The sequence below is a fragment of the Nyctibius grandis genome, chromosome 32 (assembly GCF_013368605.1).
Source record: "Nyctibius grandis isolate bNycGra1 chromosome 32, bNycGra1.pri, whole genome shotgun sequence".
Taxonomy (NCBI): domain Eukaryota; kingdom Metazoa; phylum Chordata; class Aves; order Nyctibiiformes; family Nyctibiidae; genus Nyctibius; species Nyctibius grandis.
The window spans coordinates 4801809-4818191 of NC_090689.1; the positions used below are offsets into that span (position 1 = coordinate 4801809).

The window sequence follows — 16383 nt, forward strand, 5'->3', positions numbered from 1 at the left end:
AGGAGATGGAGCGACCCCATCCCACCATGCCCAAGGGCAGGTTCCTGGTGCTGGCTTCCTGTAAGAGATGGAGCAGCCCCATCACACCATGCCCAACGGCAGGCCTCCAGTGCCATCTTCCCATAGGAGATGGAGCAACCCCATCCCACCATGCCCAAGGGCAGGTCCCTGGTGCCAGCTTCCCTCGGGAGACCGTGCTGCTCCAGCAGATGAACTCCCTTAGGTAGTAAGGCAAGACGGGTCAGATAATTCAGTTTGTCCTCTTGACTTTCACGCTGTCATCAGGCTTTTTTCCGTCTGAACGGAGTTTCCAGCTCGGGCTGTTCGCAACATCTGTTTGTGCAGCTCTGGATGGAGCCCAGATACATTTCTCCAGGCATTTGGCTGATGAGTTTTCAGCTGGGGCGGGGCGGGGGGAGTGTGTGAGTACTTGTTTGCAGACATAACATAATTACTGCGCAGTTCACTGTACACTTGCAGAGGTACCTGCAGGGGATCAGGGTCTGGCAGAAGGCCAGCCTGCTGCTGGCAGCGTCCCAGCACAAATAGGAATGGGGAAACTGGTTAACTAGTAAGAGGGATTTTTTTTTTCTTCCTCCAGTCCTATTTCTTATTTTTTTAAAATTTTTTTTCTCCTTTTTGGCAGTACATTGAGTTCCCAGCAGCAGGTTAAGACGCCGAGTGGGTGCCACTGCTCTGAGCACATCTTTCACCCAGTGTGCGGAGAAAACAACGTGGAGTACATCTCCCCCTGCTTCGCTGGCTGCACAAACAGCACCGTGAATTCCTCCACTCCCAAGCAAGCGGTGAGTAAAACGAGCGGTTGGCGAAGCAGAGGGCACCTCGCTTGCTGGTGACGATGGAGCCTGCAGCAATGCTGTAGGGACCTGACAAGCCTTTTTGACGCGGGGAGGTCTACCAGAGGCGCTTGAAGTCCTGAGAAGGTGCAACGGAGGATTGCTGTAACGCCCTGGGAGGCTGGTGGAGAAGTGGGGACGGCAGCACGTCCCATTGCAGGATGTCATGGCCATGCCTTAAAATTGGAGCTGACGCTCTCATCAGTCTTCTGCAAAGTGCTGTGGTCTGGTGCGTCGCTAAAAACCCTGCCCTTGGCTTTGGGAGTCTTATGTTTGTTTTTTTCCAAACGTTTCCAACAGATCTACAAGAACTGTTCCCTGATCCCTGCTGGGAACGGGCTGTCCTCCGCCAAGACAGGCTCCTGTCCTCTCAGCTGCTCCCACATGCTTCTCCCTACCATATTCCTCATCTCCTTTGCTGCCCTGGTCGCCTGCCTGTCCCACAACCCTCTCTACATGATGGTTTTAAGGTGAGGAATGGGCAGGGGGGATTGCAAGGCACTTGGGAAACCGTGATGTGATGGGTTCCCCATGCTGGGATCAACGAGGCCTCTTAAACGTGCAACCAGGCCAACGTACTTGGCCAAATTGAAGTGCTGGAGCGAGTCCAGAGAAGGGCAACGGAGCTGGTGAAGGGTCTGGAGCACAAGTGTGATGAGGAGCGGCTGAGGGACCTGGGGGGGTTTAGCGTGGAGAAAAGGAGGCTGAGGGGAGACCTTCTCGCTCTCTACAACTGCCTGAAAGGAGGGTGTAGCGAGGGGGGGGGGGTTGGTCTCTTCTCCCAGGTAACAAGTGATAGGATGAGAGGGAATGGCCTCAATTTGTGCCAGGGGAGGTTTAGGTTGGAGATCAGGGAAAATGTCTTCACCGAAAGGGTTGTCAAGCAGTGGAACAGGCTGCCCAGGGCAGTGGTGGAGTCCCCATCCCTGGAGGGATTTAAAAGCCGTGTAGATGTGGTGCTGAGGGACGTGGGTTAGTGGTGGGCTTGGCAGTGCTGGGTTAACAGTTGGACTCGATGATCTTAAAGGTCCTTTCCAACCCAAACAATTCTGTCATTCTATGAAATACGGCGCTGACGTGGCAGCTCTGACCTCTGTGGCTTCTCCCCTGCAGGGTGGTGAACCAGGATGAGAAGTCGTTTGCCATTGGAGTCCAGTTCTTACTAATGAGGCTGCTGGGTGAGTGTCCATCTCCTAATGAGGCAGGGCGAAGGTGGCAAGGTGTTCAGAGCCTTGCTTGAGCCCCCCCCAGGAGGTGTTGAACCTCCTTGGGGACAGCAGACAAAGCGTGCAGGCAGGGCGGGCAGCCTGACTCCATCCTCTCTTCTCCGAAGCCTGGCTGCCAGCCCCGGCCATGTTTGGTGCCCTCATCGACTCCTCCTGCATCTACTGGCAGAAGCAATGCACCCAGCGTCGGTTCTGCGCCTACTACAACAACGACTTCCTCCGCAACAGGTACCCCTGCCCTGTGTCCCCATCCCCCCCCAGTGGGGATGACCATGGGGATGGTCCCCAGCGCAACCTGGTGCTGGCTGGAGGTGCCACCTCCAGACACAGCATCTTCCTGCTCTTCTCCCGACAGATACCTGGGGCTGCAGGTGGGCTACAAGGTGGTGGGCACCATCCTCCTCGCCCTCATCAGCTGGAAGGTGAAGAGGAGCAAGGAGTACAACGTGCAGGAGAAGGCAGCAGGGCTGGTGTAGCCCCCTCGAGGACTGTCTCCGCACCCCCCCCCCGTTACTCACTGCCAGTACTTTGTCTTTTTGGGGTTTGTTTTCCCTCCTAAGGGAGCGACTTCGCAGCTCTGAGCTCCTCTCCTGCAGCCCACAGCACCGGCGAGGGATGCTCCGTGCCAGCCCCAGCCTGGGACCAGCTCCTCCTGGGCTCTCCAGCCACACCTTGCCCATGGCTTTGGGGAGGGGGCAGCCCCCCAGCAGCTGGAGCAGGAGGCGGATGGGGGCTGGAGAAGTGCCTGCTGTGGGCGACGGTCCCTCCCCGCCTCCAGTGTGACATTTCCAGCTGGGTAGTGCCCTCCCAGCTGGGACAGAAGCAGGGGAGATGGCTGCCAACCCTGAGGGGCTGCCCCGTGTCCCCCCTGCCCGCACCCCTCGCAGAGGTCAGCGCGGACACCGCGCACGTGTTGTGAAAAGTTATCCCTGGGGGTTTATTGCAGAATAGTTTGTTGCTATTTTGTGGGGGGTTTTTTTTTTTAAATAAAGGTCACTTTTCCAGCTGCGGCGCTTTGCTGGTCTCCCCCCCAACCCGACAGCTGTCCCCATGGGCAAGGTCGCATCCTGGCAGATGCTGAGTGCATCCCTCGCTGGCAAAGGAGAAGAAATCCCTCTGCGGCTCCACCAGCGAGGAGGGGCTGCGCAGAACGTGCTGGCTGGTGGGTCAGGCAGGCGAGGGGCAGCGGGTGCCTGCCTGCAGCCCCATGAAACCTGCCAGCAGCCCCAAGCCTGCAGCCCCCTGCCAAAACTATTACAAGAAAGACCTTGAGGTGCTGGAGCGAGTCCAGAGAAGGGCAATGGGGCTGGTGAAGGGTCTGGAGCACAAGTGTGATGAGGAGCGGCTGAGGGACCTGGGGGGGTTTAGCCTGGAGAAAAGGAGGCTGAGGGGAGACCTTCTTGCTCTCTACAACTGCCTGAAAGGAGGGTGTAGCGAGGGGGGGATCGGTCTCTTCTCCCAGGTAACAAGTGATAGGACGAGAGGAAACAGCCTCAAGTTGCACCAGGGGAGGTTTAGGTTGGAGACCAGGGAAAACGTCTTCACCGAAAGGGTTGTCAAGCGCTGGCACAGGCTGCCCAGGGCAGTGGTGGAGTCCCCATCCCTGGGGGGGTTTAAAAGCCGTGTAGATGTGGTGCTGAGGGACCTGGGTTAGTGGTGGCCTTGGCAGTGCTGGGTTAACGGTTGGACTCGATGATCTTAAAAGTCCTTTCCAACCAAAACGGTTCTGTGATTCTCAAAGGCACCTGCACAGTCCCACACGCTGCAGGCAGGGGGGCAAAGAAGGCAAAGCAGCAGGAGGCTGCAGGCAGGGTGAGGGGGGGGCTTTGGGCGTGGAGTTGCAGGCACAGTGCAAGGCTCTGCAGATGTGGGCAAGGGGATGGAGGAAGGGTTTATAGGGCTGCAGGCAGGGTTCATGGGGCTGTAGGCATGGGGCTGATGGCAGGGTAGAGTGGGCTTTGGGCAGGGGGCTGCAGGCAGCTCATGGAGGACTGCAGGTAGGGGCTGCAGGCATCTCTGGAGAGCACAGCAGCACCAGGGCTGCCCTGATCCGCTCTGGCAGAGCTTCACCTGCCCCGCAGCGCTACCCCGCACCTCTCCTTTCCTGGCAGGATGAAGGCAGCATGCTAGAGTAGGAAGGGTCAGCTGGGGGGGGTCTGGGGATGCACCCGCTGCTAATGACAGACTGCTGTCACCTGCAGAGGGTGACATGGGGACACTGCTTGACCACTATCACAGGAATTGCTTCATGAGCTTATCAAGAGCCTCCTGCAAAGGACACACCATTCATCTCACCAAGCCAGCGCTGCTAAAAGGTGAAGCCAAGAGCAAAGGGCTTGACATGAATGCACAAGATCCCCAAAGGTCACATCTCCTGTAGGAAGGGTGGCTGCTGAAGAGTATTTGCCACCTGAGGAGGACCATGGCAGACGTTGCTGGTCAGGATCAGCAATACCATCCCCAGGCTGAGATAGCAAAGGGTGTTGGATAGTCAGCTGGTGGGTCTGGATCAGTGGGGTCCATGGCCAGGCACAGACGTGGCCATGGCTGAGCTGGAGACCATGACACCTACAGCGTAGCTCAGGAAGGGACTGAAGGGCCAGGGCTGAGCTGAGATGGGGCTCTTGGGCAAGGAGCATGGGCCTGTCAGGGCCACCACAGCTTCCTCCTCCTTTATGTTGTGGCTGTAGCCCCTCCGTGGCAGCATCACAGACAGAAACAATGGGGAGGGACAGTAAGGGAGTGGAGGAGCTTTCTTGGGTACATGTCTTCAGCCTCTGCTGTCCTCACTCCGTGACTGTGCAGGGCAAGGCAGGGCTTTCCTTTTCACTGTGCTCTTGGTCAACAGCCTCACTGCATCCAGTGTAAAAGGGGAGTAAAAGGAGAGGAGAGGAGAGGAGGGGAGAGGACAGGAGGGGAGCTGCCTTGGATCGAAGATGAGATCTGTCCGTGCTGTTCCTATTCCCCCTCCACCTCGCAGGTTCTCCCTTAACACCCATGTGACCTTCCTCAACACCATTTTCTCCACCTTCATCCCATCAGGGACATCAAGCTGGACAAGCTGCCAGAGGTGCTGGCCAGTGAAAGTTGGCCCAAACAGGGCCAACACAGAAGCTCCTGGCCCCAAAGGTGTGAGGGTGGCTGGGGCTGGCCAATGGCTCCGTGCACAGGAAAGGGCACGGATGCAACACCTGGGTTTGGGAGCCTGGAACCCACCACCAGCGGGACACCAGTGTTCAGGCATCGCGCTATTTTTGCTTTTCTTTGCCCTTCAGCAATCTCTCCTCCACTTTCATGTGGTTTCTGCTATCCTGGATCTCACCGTGCTTGCTCATCTCCTCCGAAAGCACCCCTCCTTTCCAGGGGAACAATTTGCAGGCAAAGCACAAGCCATAGCGAAAAACACCGACCAGAAGAGCTTTAAAACGGAGTGAAATCCTCAATCCCTGCAGACGTGTAAACGCAGAGAGGTGGCTGACTCTAGGTCAGGCAGCTGGAGCAGACAGGACTGAGTTTATCACATGCTGCTGCCTTGCCAAAGACATCTGAACACACTGGCTGCCAGGCTGCAGCCTGAGGAGTAACTTGCTCCGCCAGCACAAAGCCACAGGCTGGGAGCAAGGTTTAGAAGAGCCAAAAATAAAGCACAAAGCTGGCTGGGGGGAAAAAACCCTCATATTCAGTTTCCAGTTCTACCCTTTTCCTTCAGCCACTGCCTTTTGTTACGTTTTTTGGTTGGTGGTTTGGGTTTTTTTTGCTACGTCTCTAACATTCAGACTAAGGAGTACATACATACCCCCCCCACACAAAAAAAAAAACAACCCCAAAGCCCTGTGTGTGGAGGAGGCATTGTTTTTTGACAACACAGACCTGGCCACCAAGCAGGAAGGTTGATCTCCAACATCACGTTGAGCATGATCCCAGTCCATGCGGGTTTGACGCTGCTGAGAAGAGTCAAGGCAAATACAGACTAAAGCAAGACTTGAGAATACACATTTAAGCCAAAAAAAAAATTTATTTAAGGAATACTTTTAACAAGAATAACTTAAAACCAACCATGGCCTCACGCTACCTTCCCCCCTTACCCCAGCAGAGGCTGGTGCTTGGCCTCTGCTTTTCAAGGAGGCAGGTCTTTGCAAGCAGAGTAACTGCCCAAAGAAACAGCAATGTTCTCACTTCAGCATCACGGATTGAAAGCAGGCGGCCTAGGAAGGAGCTCCAAGTTGAAGGAGTTCAAAGCATGACAAACATGTTCCAGCAATACTCTGGCTGCAGGAAATATAACATACTTTGTAAATATAACCCTCCCCGCCTCCTGCGTGGATAGTAGAAGAGCCACTGGGTTCACAAGACTAGAAAAGCAAGGCCCAGGTTCATTACGAGCACAGGTCTTTGCCAAAGACTCTTCTTGCTCTTCCCAACACCTGGCAGCGCTACAGGGAGGGAGAGGATGCCCCAGACAGAAAGGAAAACAACGCAGCAGCTCAGCTGAGCGATGAAAGAAGCATCAAACCAGAGGAGTCGAGTCTGCAAAGGACAGAAAAGGTCTACCAGGAGCCAGCCACTCCCTCCTACCCTAAAACAAAAGGGGAAGCAACAAAACCAAAGGAAAAATCTCAATGCCACAGGACCCCACAGTGTGGAGAGCAATCCTCCTCACCCCCGTGCTGCACAGGGACAGCACCCCACCAGAGCACAGAGCTACGTGAAGCTGCTGGGCAACTGGGGTTTATGGCTGTTAAGGAAGGGGAAGCTGAATGCCCAGCACAGCACCAGGGTCTTGTCTCCCACCTGACCAACACCAATGCTGCCAGATCTCCCTTGGGATGGCCAATGCTCCCGGGCAGAGCATGGGAAGGAGGAGAGCAGCTGTCCCTGAATCAGAGGCCTCCAATGCTCCAAGCCTCAGAGCAGCCTGCTGAGCCCCTGCGACAGCGACAGGCATTCCCTGAGTCCTCCCCGTGAGATGAACAGCTGAGATCACACACACAGCAGGAACTCTGGCTTTAAACACCACGAACATGAACAAACTGGGAAAGTCGTGCATTTTTTCCCCCTCTTCACTAAGCATCTTCCTCAGGAGGAGGAATCACACTAATGTGCTAGTAGCTCCTTGACTTTCCCCTCTCACTTTGCCACAACCACTGACTAATTACACCCACAAAAAGATCTTACTGCAGTGCCTGAAGCAGGAGACAGGCAGGGGACCGCACAGCAAATGCCTGTCATGCCAGGTGTCAGACACAGGCACCGCAGCTGGACACAGGCAGTTCACAGTGACAAAGGCAGAGCAGCCAGCCTGGTTTTGGCATTTAACAGACCACTCCAGTCCCACAGAAATGGGACTGCACCAGTTTGGAAGAACGGGAAGGGAGAAGACACAGAAGTAAACAGCTTTTTATACCCTCCTCAGTGATGTGGTGTGCACAGTGCTCCCAAGCAGCAAGAGGCTGGGGAAAAGAAGTCCGAAGCAGCAGGTGAGCAGCAGCACCAAGAGGTAACAGGGTGGCAACGCTAAACCAAGGCAGAAGACAACACGCAGACTCCAATCTCTAAAACTCACTCCTTCCTAATTTACCTGGCAGCTGCAAAATGAAAAGCCTAAAGATTAAAGAAACACAGAAGCCCAAAGGGTCAGCATCCCAGAAGGGTCAGCATGCCAGAGGAAGACAAAGGAAGAGGGGAGAGGAGAAAAAAAATGTCACAGTGTGATAGAGACAGTCGGAGGAAATCACACCAGCAATTGTGTCATGTTGCTCCCGAGCCCGTGAGCAGCAGAGGAAGATGCCACAGTGCTGGTTTCCAGCTTAAGTTTCTTCTGCAGCAAGATGAGATTTGAGTGCTTCAGTCCAGCTTTTTCCTTTCAGCCTCCAAGTGTCCTGCCCCCCCAGCCTCCCCACGTCTCTCCCTCCACCCCTGCCCTTCTCTGTTCAGGCGATCTTGGCCAGCCATTTCTCGAGGCCCTCGAAGTCAGCATCTCCCTCCTCTCCCTTGCTGCCCCGAGCACTGCACTCCACAAATTCCACCTTCATGGGCAGCTGGGAGAAGTCGAAGTCCTTGCCCTTCTTCCCCAGTTGGGCAGGGCCCCCAGTGGCTGAGCCATCCAGGCTGGTGGGGGCTGCAGAGCGGGTCACTCGTAAGGTGTTGCTGCAGAGAGAGAAGGGAAAGAGTCAAGAACTGTGAACCAGGGGAACATGACCTACACCAGGGCTGCTGAGATGTTTTGGAGCCAGCTCTGTCAGCAGGATGCCAGCTCCACCAAGGACAGAAGGTCCCATGGCTCTGCACAGGCAGGGGCAGGCACTTTGGCCACTTCTCTTAAATACCTGCTGGAAGGCACAACGGCAGAGAGGCTGAAGAGAGCAGGACAGCCAGGAGGCCACTCAAGGAGCGGGTGCTTAAACAGGTTTTGTTCTGTTATGAACAGCAGCAAAAGTCAGGCGATGATGGCCTCATCCAAATTTCCCCAGTATGCCCATAGCAGACACCAGTCACCAGGCGTTACATGTGGTTCAGCACTAGTTTAATGGGTTAACTGGGAAGAGAGAGGCACCTGGGACACCAAGGATCACGCAGGGGCTCACCCCTCCGCCACCCGAGTGTGCCAAACACCTTTGGGGACTGCGAGGGGGACAGAGTCTCCCCACTGCTCCCGTGAGCAATGCCTGCCCAAGGACCAGGCTGCAACGTCACTGCTGCTCCCATCCTTCAGCTTCCTGATGCATCTCGACTCCCTGCCATGGGTGGAGAGGAAGGATGTCCTCTCCTTGTCCACACTCACCAGGTATCCAAGGCAGAGGCCGCACAGGGAGATGGAACAGCCCAACAGACACAGAGGCGCTGCGATTTGACTGCCTCTGAGGCAGCAAAAAGCGAGGTGAGGGAAGTCAAGGGGCTGCACCAGGCAGGGATGCAAACAGCAATCTCCCCCCGGGTCTTGGGTGGCCTCACAGAGCCTCCTGGCTGGACTGCTGCTCTCCTCCAGAGACAGAGCAGCCTGGCAGCGCCTGCTCTCAGTCAACCCCAGCTACTCCTTCTTCCCAGAAAGGAGCTAAATTAATGGGGCCCAGGGAAAGACCACCACTGCCTATAGATGTGAGTTCAGGAATAAGAGAGCAGACACTTCCTTGGGTTCTCCACACAAGGACACCCAAGCGTGGCAGCGCAGGGAGAGGGTGGCAGCAATCTGCCAGCCTGCAGGAATAACACTGCCTAACGGGGCACATAAAACCTACCTAGAAATCCAACTTCTACACCCAGATAATGGGCAAACACCCAACATCGGAACCGAGGAACGCTTGTTTTCCTGGAGAGCTTAAATATACGGCAGCTAATTCCTCCCCTAACAACAGGAAGGTCAGGTATTCAGCTTGGAAGAGGCACCAGCACAAATAACCCTGCTGCCGTCTGCTGGCCGAAGAGGTTATAGAACCACAGAAGCATTTAGGTTGGAAAAGACCCTTAAGATCGAGTCCAACCATACACCTAACACTGCCAAGGCCACCACTTGGCAACAAGGTGGCCATAACCCACAAACATGGATTTGTTTGGAGACCAAAGAGCTACACTCCTCGTCCTAACCCCAAGAGCACCTGCAATGCAGTGAACAGGACCCACAGGCAACAGGAAAATACCCAGTTGAGTGCATGCAGGGAAGGAAAACCTCTACTAGACGCCAGTGGAGAAGTCCACCACAGCTCAAGAGCTGCACAGATCTCTCCCAGGGCAGAGAAACAACTACAATTATGGGACAGAATCTTCATGCACAGAGATTAAATATAGGATCATAAATCATTTGTCTTCCCAGGTGAATGTCCTCCTTAGGGGGGATACAGAGACAACACAGGGGTCCCAAACAGGCTCCAGCAACGCCAGGAAAACCAGACGCTCTCTCCCAAGTTCTCAAGCTTTGCACACCAAGCATCAGAGCAGCCCCACAAAAACAATCCCCGTGCCAGTACAACCAAGCAGAGCTACCGAGATCTTCATGCTGCTCACAGAAGTGACATTTGGAAGCACAACCTTGCCTGCACCTGAGAGAGGACAGTGCCCTGGGAAGTATCACTTAGCTTAGGGATGGCAGCTTTTAGGAAAGGACTGCCTGGGCCCAGAGAGTGGTGGTGAACGGTACCGCATCCAGTTGGCATCCAGTCACCAGTGGTGTCCCCCAGGGCTCAGTACTAGGCCCAGTCCTGTTTAGTATCTTTATTGATGATCTGGATGAGGGGATCAAGTGCACCCTCAGTAAATTCGTGGATGACACTAAGTTGAGCGGGAGTGTAGATCTGCTGGAGGGCAGGAAGGGTCTGCAGAGGGCTCTGGACAGGCTGGATCGATCGGCCGAGGCCACTGTGTGAGGGTCAACAAGGGCAAGGGCCGGGTCCTGCACTTGGGGCACAACAACCCCACACACCGCTACAGGCTGGGGGAGAGTGGCTGGAAAGTGCCTCGGGGAAAAGGACCTGGGGGTGCTGGTCGGTGGGCGGCTGAATATGAGTTAGCAGTGTGCCCAGGGGGCCAAGAAGGCCAATGGCATCCTGGCTTGTATCAGGACTAGGGTGGGCAGCAGGACTGGGGTAGGGATCGTCCCCCTGTACTCGGCACTGGTGAGGCCGCACCTCGAATCCTGGTTGCAGTTTTGGGCCCCTCACCACAAGAAAGACCTTGAGGTGCTGGAGCGAGTCCAGAGAAGGGCAACGGAGCTGGTGAAGGGTCTAGAGGGTATGTCCTATGAGGAGTGTCTGGGGGACCTGTGGGTGTTTAGCCTGGAGAAAAGGAGGCTGAGGGGAGACCTTCTCGCTCTCTACAACTGCCTGAAGAGAGGTTGTAGTGCAGTGGGAGTCGGCCTCTTCTCCCAGGCAACTAGCAATAGGACAAGAGGACACAGCCTCAAGCTGCTCCAGGGGAGGTTCAGATTAGACATCAGGAAAAATCTCTTCACAGAAAGTTATTAGACATTGGAATGGGCTGCCCAGGGAGGTGGTGGAGTCACCATCTCTGGAGGTGTTTAAGAGAAGACTGGACATGGCACTTAGTGCCCTGGTCTAGTTGACAGGGTGGTGTCAGGGCAATGGTTGGACTCGATGATCCCAGAGGTCCCTTCCAACCTAGCTGATTCTGTGATTCTGTGATTGGAGTGTTGTTTCTCCAACCTACAGCTGCTAGGAGGCAATACGCCATCTGTGCCTGCTGCTTTTTTGCGTGCTTTAGAGAGGAGAAATCTTCTCTCAACCTGGTTACACCTACACAGACAAAACAGACTGCTCTTTTTCTGCAGTGAACTGAGATGTGGCTCAAGGGAGCTCACTGAGCACTGAGGTAAGAGATAGGAAGGAGAAGAGAGACGCTCAGAGGGTTTCAGATCCAATTTCATACTTACAGCTCCTTCTCCAGCTGCTGTTGAATAAGTTTCGCTGATTTTGCCATTGTGACATCTAGAGAGAGAAAAGGAAATCAGCTCTTTGGTTTTATGTCAGAACTCAGAACCTGGTTCCTCCTCCTCAAGGTGCAGCAAGGCCTGCTCATGCTCTGCAGTTGTGAGAGGTACCGGGAGAAAGACGCCTGTGTCTGCACTAGGGTAAGAGATGCTGGAGCTTCGGGTTTGCAAACCCAAAAGTCTGATATAATATAGGGAATAAATTCCTTCTTGCTGGGCATTAAGTTGCCTCAAACGGAGCACGGGGTTTGATGTCCCACCCACCCGGCCCAGCACTCTCACTTGTCCTGGTGTTACAGAGCTCAGCACAGCACTTTTTAACCTATGGCACGTGGAGCCAGGAAGGCCTCAGGCAGCTCCTAAAGCACTGCCTGAAATAACTAATCAAACCAACCTGATACTGGCCAAAAGCTTCAGATTGTTACACAGGGATCCAATCCTTTGCTGTCGAAGTTACAGGGATCTGAAAATCTAGCCCTTGGCCAGTAACTGGATGTTCCTGCTAGTCCAATCAAAACAGAGAATCTTGGCAGCTAAATGGCTGTCTGATTTTAACATTGAAGCTACCAAGTGTGCACAGATAGTACATTATGCTCGAGTTTATCCTGTTTTCTGCTGCCTGCAGATTCACACAGACAGTTCTGCACAAGCAGAAAGCTACCTGCCTTACTCAAGGCTCTCTACAAAGCTGTAGCTCTCCCAAGTGGTGCTTCTCTGCAAAGCTATTAGACATACCCGACCTCAGAATTCTTCCAATGGCTGCTAGAAACGTTCCTGCTGAGCAGTCTCAGTTTAAAACTAAGTCCAGCTTTCATTTTGCTGAAATCCCAACTCCTAAGAAGCTCAGCAGCCACGGCATGAACCCCTGTCACTCAAGGACTGAACCCGGCACCCAGCCCCCAAGGCAGCACACCACACCTTGCTTATTGCAAGCGATCAGCAGCGCTGGGGCGTTTTTGAGCACAGTGCTGTCGACCAGGACCTGGTACAGGAACTCCGCCACATCCTTCACCTCCCGCTGGAAGGCCACGCTGTCCACCACAAACACGATGGCTCTAGAGGAAAGAGGGAAGAACATGTGCTGGGTCTGAAGCTCTGCAACCATCTTCCCCTGCAAGTATTCCACCCTGGGCTGATACATTTGTTTCCACAACTGATCTCATCCAACCCAAGAGCAGGTTAGCACATGCTGGCTGAAATACACCCCAGAATCACAGAATCAACCAGGTTGGAAGAGCCCTCTGGGATCATCGAGTCCAACCCTTGCCCTGACACCACCATGGCAACTAGACCACGGCACTAAGTGCCATGTCCAGGCTTTTCTTAAACACCTCCAGAGATGGTGACTCCACCACCTCCCTGGGCAGCCCCTTCCAATGGCTAATGACCCTTGCTGAGAAGAAATGCTTCCTAATGTCCAACCTGAACCTCCCCTGGCAAAGCTTGAGGCTGTGTCCTCTTGTCCTATCACTAGTTGCCCGGGAGAAGAGGCCAACTCCCACTTCACTACAACCTCCCTTCAGGTAGTTGTAGACTGCACTAAGGTCACCTCTGAGCCTCCTCTTCTCCAGGCTAAACACCCCCAGCTCCCTCAGCCATTCCTCATAGGTCAGACCCTCCAGACCCTTCACCAGCTTGGTCGCCCTCCTCTGCACTCGCTCCAACACCCCAACATCTCTCTTGAAGTGCAGGGCCCAGAACTGGACACAGGATTCAAGGTGCGGCCTCACCAGTGCCGAGTACAGAGGGACGATCCCTTCCCCAGACCGGCTGGCTACACTATTCCTAATAGAGGCCAGAATGACATTGGCCTTCTTGGCCACCTGGGCACACTGCTGGCTCACGTTCAGCCGGCTGTCGATCAGCACCCCCGGGTCTCTTTCTGCCAGGCCGCTTTCTAACCACTCTTCCCCCAGCCTGAAGCGCTGCCCCCCGTGTCCAGGTGCAGCAGGAAACCTTTCCCTCTCTGCCCCAGGGATATGTCACAGCCCCTCACCCTCCCCGCTGCAGTTGCTTTGCCTCCTGATGCACTACAAACACAGGTAAGCAGAACAGTAACTAACCCCCGTTACCCCACAGCAGAGCTCTGACTCTCAGGGCACACAGAGTGAATGCAGCCCAGCTCACAGCATCCCCAGCACCACCATTTGGTTTATCCCCGTCCAAAACATCACCTGCCCCCTCCTCCCCTGCCAATCCCCTCCAAGTTACCTGGCTGCAGCCTTGAACCTCTCCAAGAACTGATGCCGCAAACTTTCATGGCCTGGAAGGTCGATTAAGGTCACGTTAGCACTCTGGGAACAGAAGCAAGAAGGTATCAGCAACCAAGGAGATCACCGTTAACCAAAAATAACTAGGCCTGTGGCAGCCCAGGACTGGAAAGTAACCAAACCCCTTTCTGAGACCATAGGAAGTCCAGCTGGAGTCTCTTTTTAAACCTGCTAAAGCTTTTACATTCTTGGGAGACACAGAAATTACTGCCAAGCAAATAAACCAAACCTAATCTAGGGGTACCTGTGATCACAGCCCAGGGAAAACCAGTCTGATAGTGGACTCCAGTTAGCCTGGTGCTGGGGCAGCAGTGGGCAAGCGAATCCCCACACCGGGCAAAAGCACGTAACTCTCCCAGAGGTGCAGTCTCTCCACCAGCCCAAACAATTCCGACAGGCAAAAGAAATGCTGAGGAATGACGTTCATGGCCAGGACTTGGTAAGGAGGGCACCAACACCAGCAACCCACCCACCAGAGCTGAGAGGACAGCGCATGACCGCACAGAAAAGGGAATATTCAACCCATTTCTCACTCACAGAACCCCCCTACAACTGCCACACACACAGTGCGAGTGACAGAGCTTCATCAGTCACCTCTCTTGGTAAACCAGCAGATTTACACCATCCCTGACAGCAAGGAGATCTCTCCACAGCTAAACCACAAACTCCTGTCCTGCAAGTCCTCCTGCCCAGAATACTAATCCTACAGTCTCTGAACCAAGTTATCTATTCACCCACACGACCTACCCAGCCACAACTCTACCTCAACACACAGAACTTTGCTGGGAATAACACAAAACTCCCCTTGCAAGAGACTTTTTTAATTGAAAGCTCCAACTTTTCCCTTTCCACAGGCTGCCAGCCAGAGAAAGCAGTGCCATTAAAGAGAACGAATGCCCCTCACACGCTCCCGAGACGTGGCCAAGCAGGGCCACGTCGCTGTTCTCAAGATAACGCTCGCTGTTCTCAAGAGGGGAGAGAACACTGCACAAGACCCTGCCAACTCCCTGCTCTTGGATTCTAATGGAAACTTTTAAAAGAAAAAAAGCAGCAGGCCGCATTGTTCCAGCACCTCTCCCCCTCCAAATATCTCCTGTCTGCTCAATCTTACGACACAAATATAAAAAGAAACCCTGCATTTCCCTTAACTTTAAGTTTTTAACCTCTTATTATCACCCCTGTTACTGAAGATTGCTGTAGAGAAGCCACAAAAACACCCCCTACTTTTATAATTCCCCAGCACGTAACGTGCTGCCAGCTTATTGCTTTCCCTGCCACATGTGCACCCAGCAAGAGGCAGAAACTCTTCTGAAATTAAAGAGATCACCATAAACCAAAAATAACCAGGCCTGTGGCAGCCCAGGACCTGAAAATAACCAAAACCCTTTCTGAGACCGTAGGAAGTTGAGCTGGAGTCTCTTTCTAAAGCTGCTAAAGCTTTTACATGCTTGGGAGACACAGAAATTACTGCCAAGCAAATAAACCAAACACAGCAGGACAATGTTCCCTCACAAACCTCCCTCCTGCTCCGAACCACACCGGTGTCCTCACAGTCCTGTGTGTTTCACCCCACTTCTAAAAGCAGCTTCTTTTCCTCTTCTATATATAAAAAAAACACCACCACACGGTGCTGGCCTTTCAAAACACGATCCACAGATGTGGTTTTCAGTCAAAAAGGTTTCACAATTTGACAAGCAAAGAAAAAAGAACCTGTGCAGACAAGGAGTCCCTAACACCTCCCAGTATTTTCCTACTTTCTCAGCACGCGTTGCCTAGGAAAACCCTCTTCTACATTCGGCCCAAACTGGGGCCTGGTTTCAAGCTGGCAAGACTGAGCAGCACAAAAAGCATCAAGCCAGGTTTAGCAGAGGGAGCAGAAAAACGAAGGCACCAGCTGGCTGTAGCAACCACGCACAAGTTACAGCCGAAAGCCTGCCTGCTCACCTTGTCGTTGCTGGCTCTGTAAACCGCAGAGCTGTCGGTGATGGAAGTCTGGGTATCGCGGTATTTGCCTGTCAACAGCTGTGGGGGAAAAAAAAAGTCATTTTCAGAAAAAGGAGGCTGGAGGAACACTGGCATCACATTTCATCCACTCAGAAACTATCTGTAAGGGGTAAGAGACTCCAGATATCTGATTTAAATTTACGTGCTGTCTCCGTTTAGCCTGCACCCAGGGCTAAACAACAACCAGGTGTTCTATCACCCAGTGTCCCTTCCCCGACCGAGAAAGGGAATTGGGAAAAGGAGGGAGACTCGTGGGTTAAAACTTAAACAGATTTAATAAAATAAACTAATATCATAGAATGATTTGGGTTGGAAGGGACCTTAAAGACCCCTAAAGCCATGGGCAGGGACACCTTCCACCAGACCACGTTGCTCCCAGCCCCATCCAACCTGGCCTTGAACACTGCCAGGGAGGGGGCAGCCACAGCTTCTCTGGGCAACCTGGGCCAGGGTCTCACCACCCTCATAGCAAAGAATTTCTTCCTCAGATCTCATCTCAATCTCCCCTCTTTCAGTTTAAAACCGTTCCCCCTCGTCCTGTCACTCCATGCCCTTGTCAAAAGTCCCTCTCCAGCTTTCCTGTAGCCCCT

The 16383-nt window shown here is 53.7% G+C and overlaps 2 protein-coding genes across 3 annotated transcripts in view; one reads left to right on the forward strand and one right to left on the reverse strand.

Annotated features, from left to right (window-relative positions):
* SLCO2A1 (solute carrier organic anion transporter family member 2A1) overlaps window positions 1–3051 on the forward strand; it is a 28419-nt gene extending 25368 nt beyond the window's left edge. Inside the window, exons 10-14 of the mRNA XM_068421142.1 lie at window positions 647–806; window positions 1158–1327; window positions 1971–2035; window positions 2191–2311; window positions 2439–3051. Of these exons, the coding sequence (XP_068277243.1) occupies window positions 647–806; window positions 1158–1327; window positions 1971–2035; window positions 2191–2311; window positions 2439–2559 (637 nt within the window). The 3' untranslated portion in view covers window positions 2560–3051. The remainder of the gene's footprint in view (window positions 1–646; window positions 807–1157; window positions 1328–1970; window positions 2036–2190; window positions 2312–2438) is intronic.
* A 3027-nt stretch (window positions 3052–6078) lies between these two features.
* SRPRB (SRP receptor subunit beta) overlaps window positions 6079–16383 on the reverse strand; it is a 66885-nt gene continuing 56580 nt past the window's right edge. For both annotated transcript variants that reach the window (XM_068421060.1, XM_068421061.1), the window contains 5 exons: window positions 15734–15811; window positions 13731–13813; window positions 12438–12574; window positions 11463–11517; window positions 6079–8230 (listed from right to left, as the gene is read on the reverse strand). In XM_068421060.1, coding sequence (XP_068277161.1) covers window positions 8014–8230; window positions 11463–11517; window positions 12438–12574; window positions 13731–13813; window positions 15734–15811 — 570 coding nt within the window. In that variant the 3' untranslated portion in view covers window positions 6079–8013. The remainder of the gene's footprint in view (window positions 8231–11462; window positions 11518–12437; window positions 12575–13730; window positions 13814–15733; window positions 15812–16383) is intronic.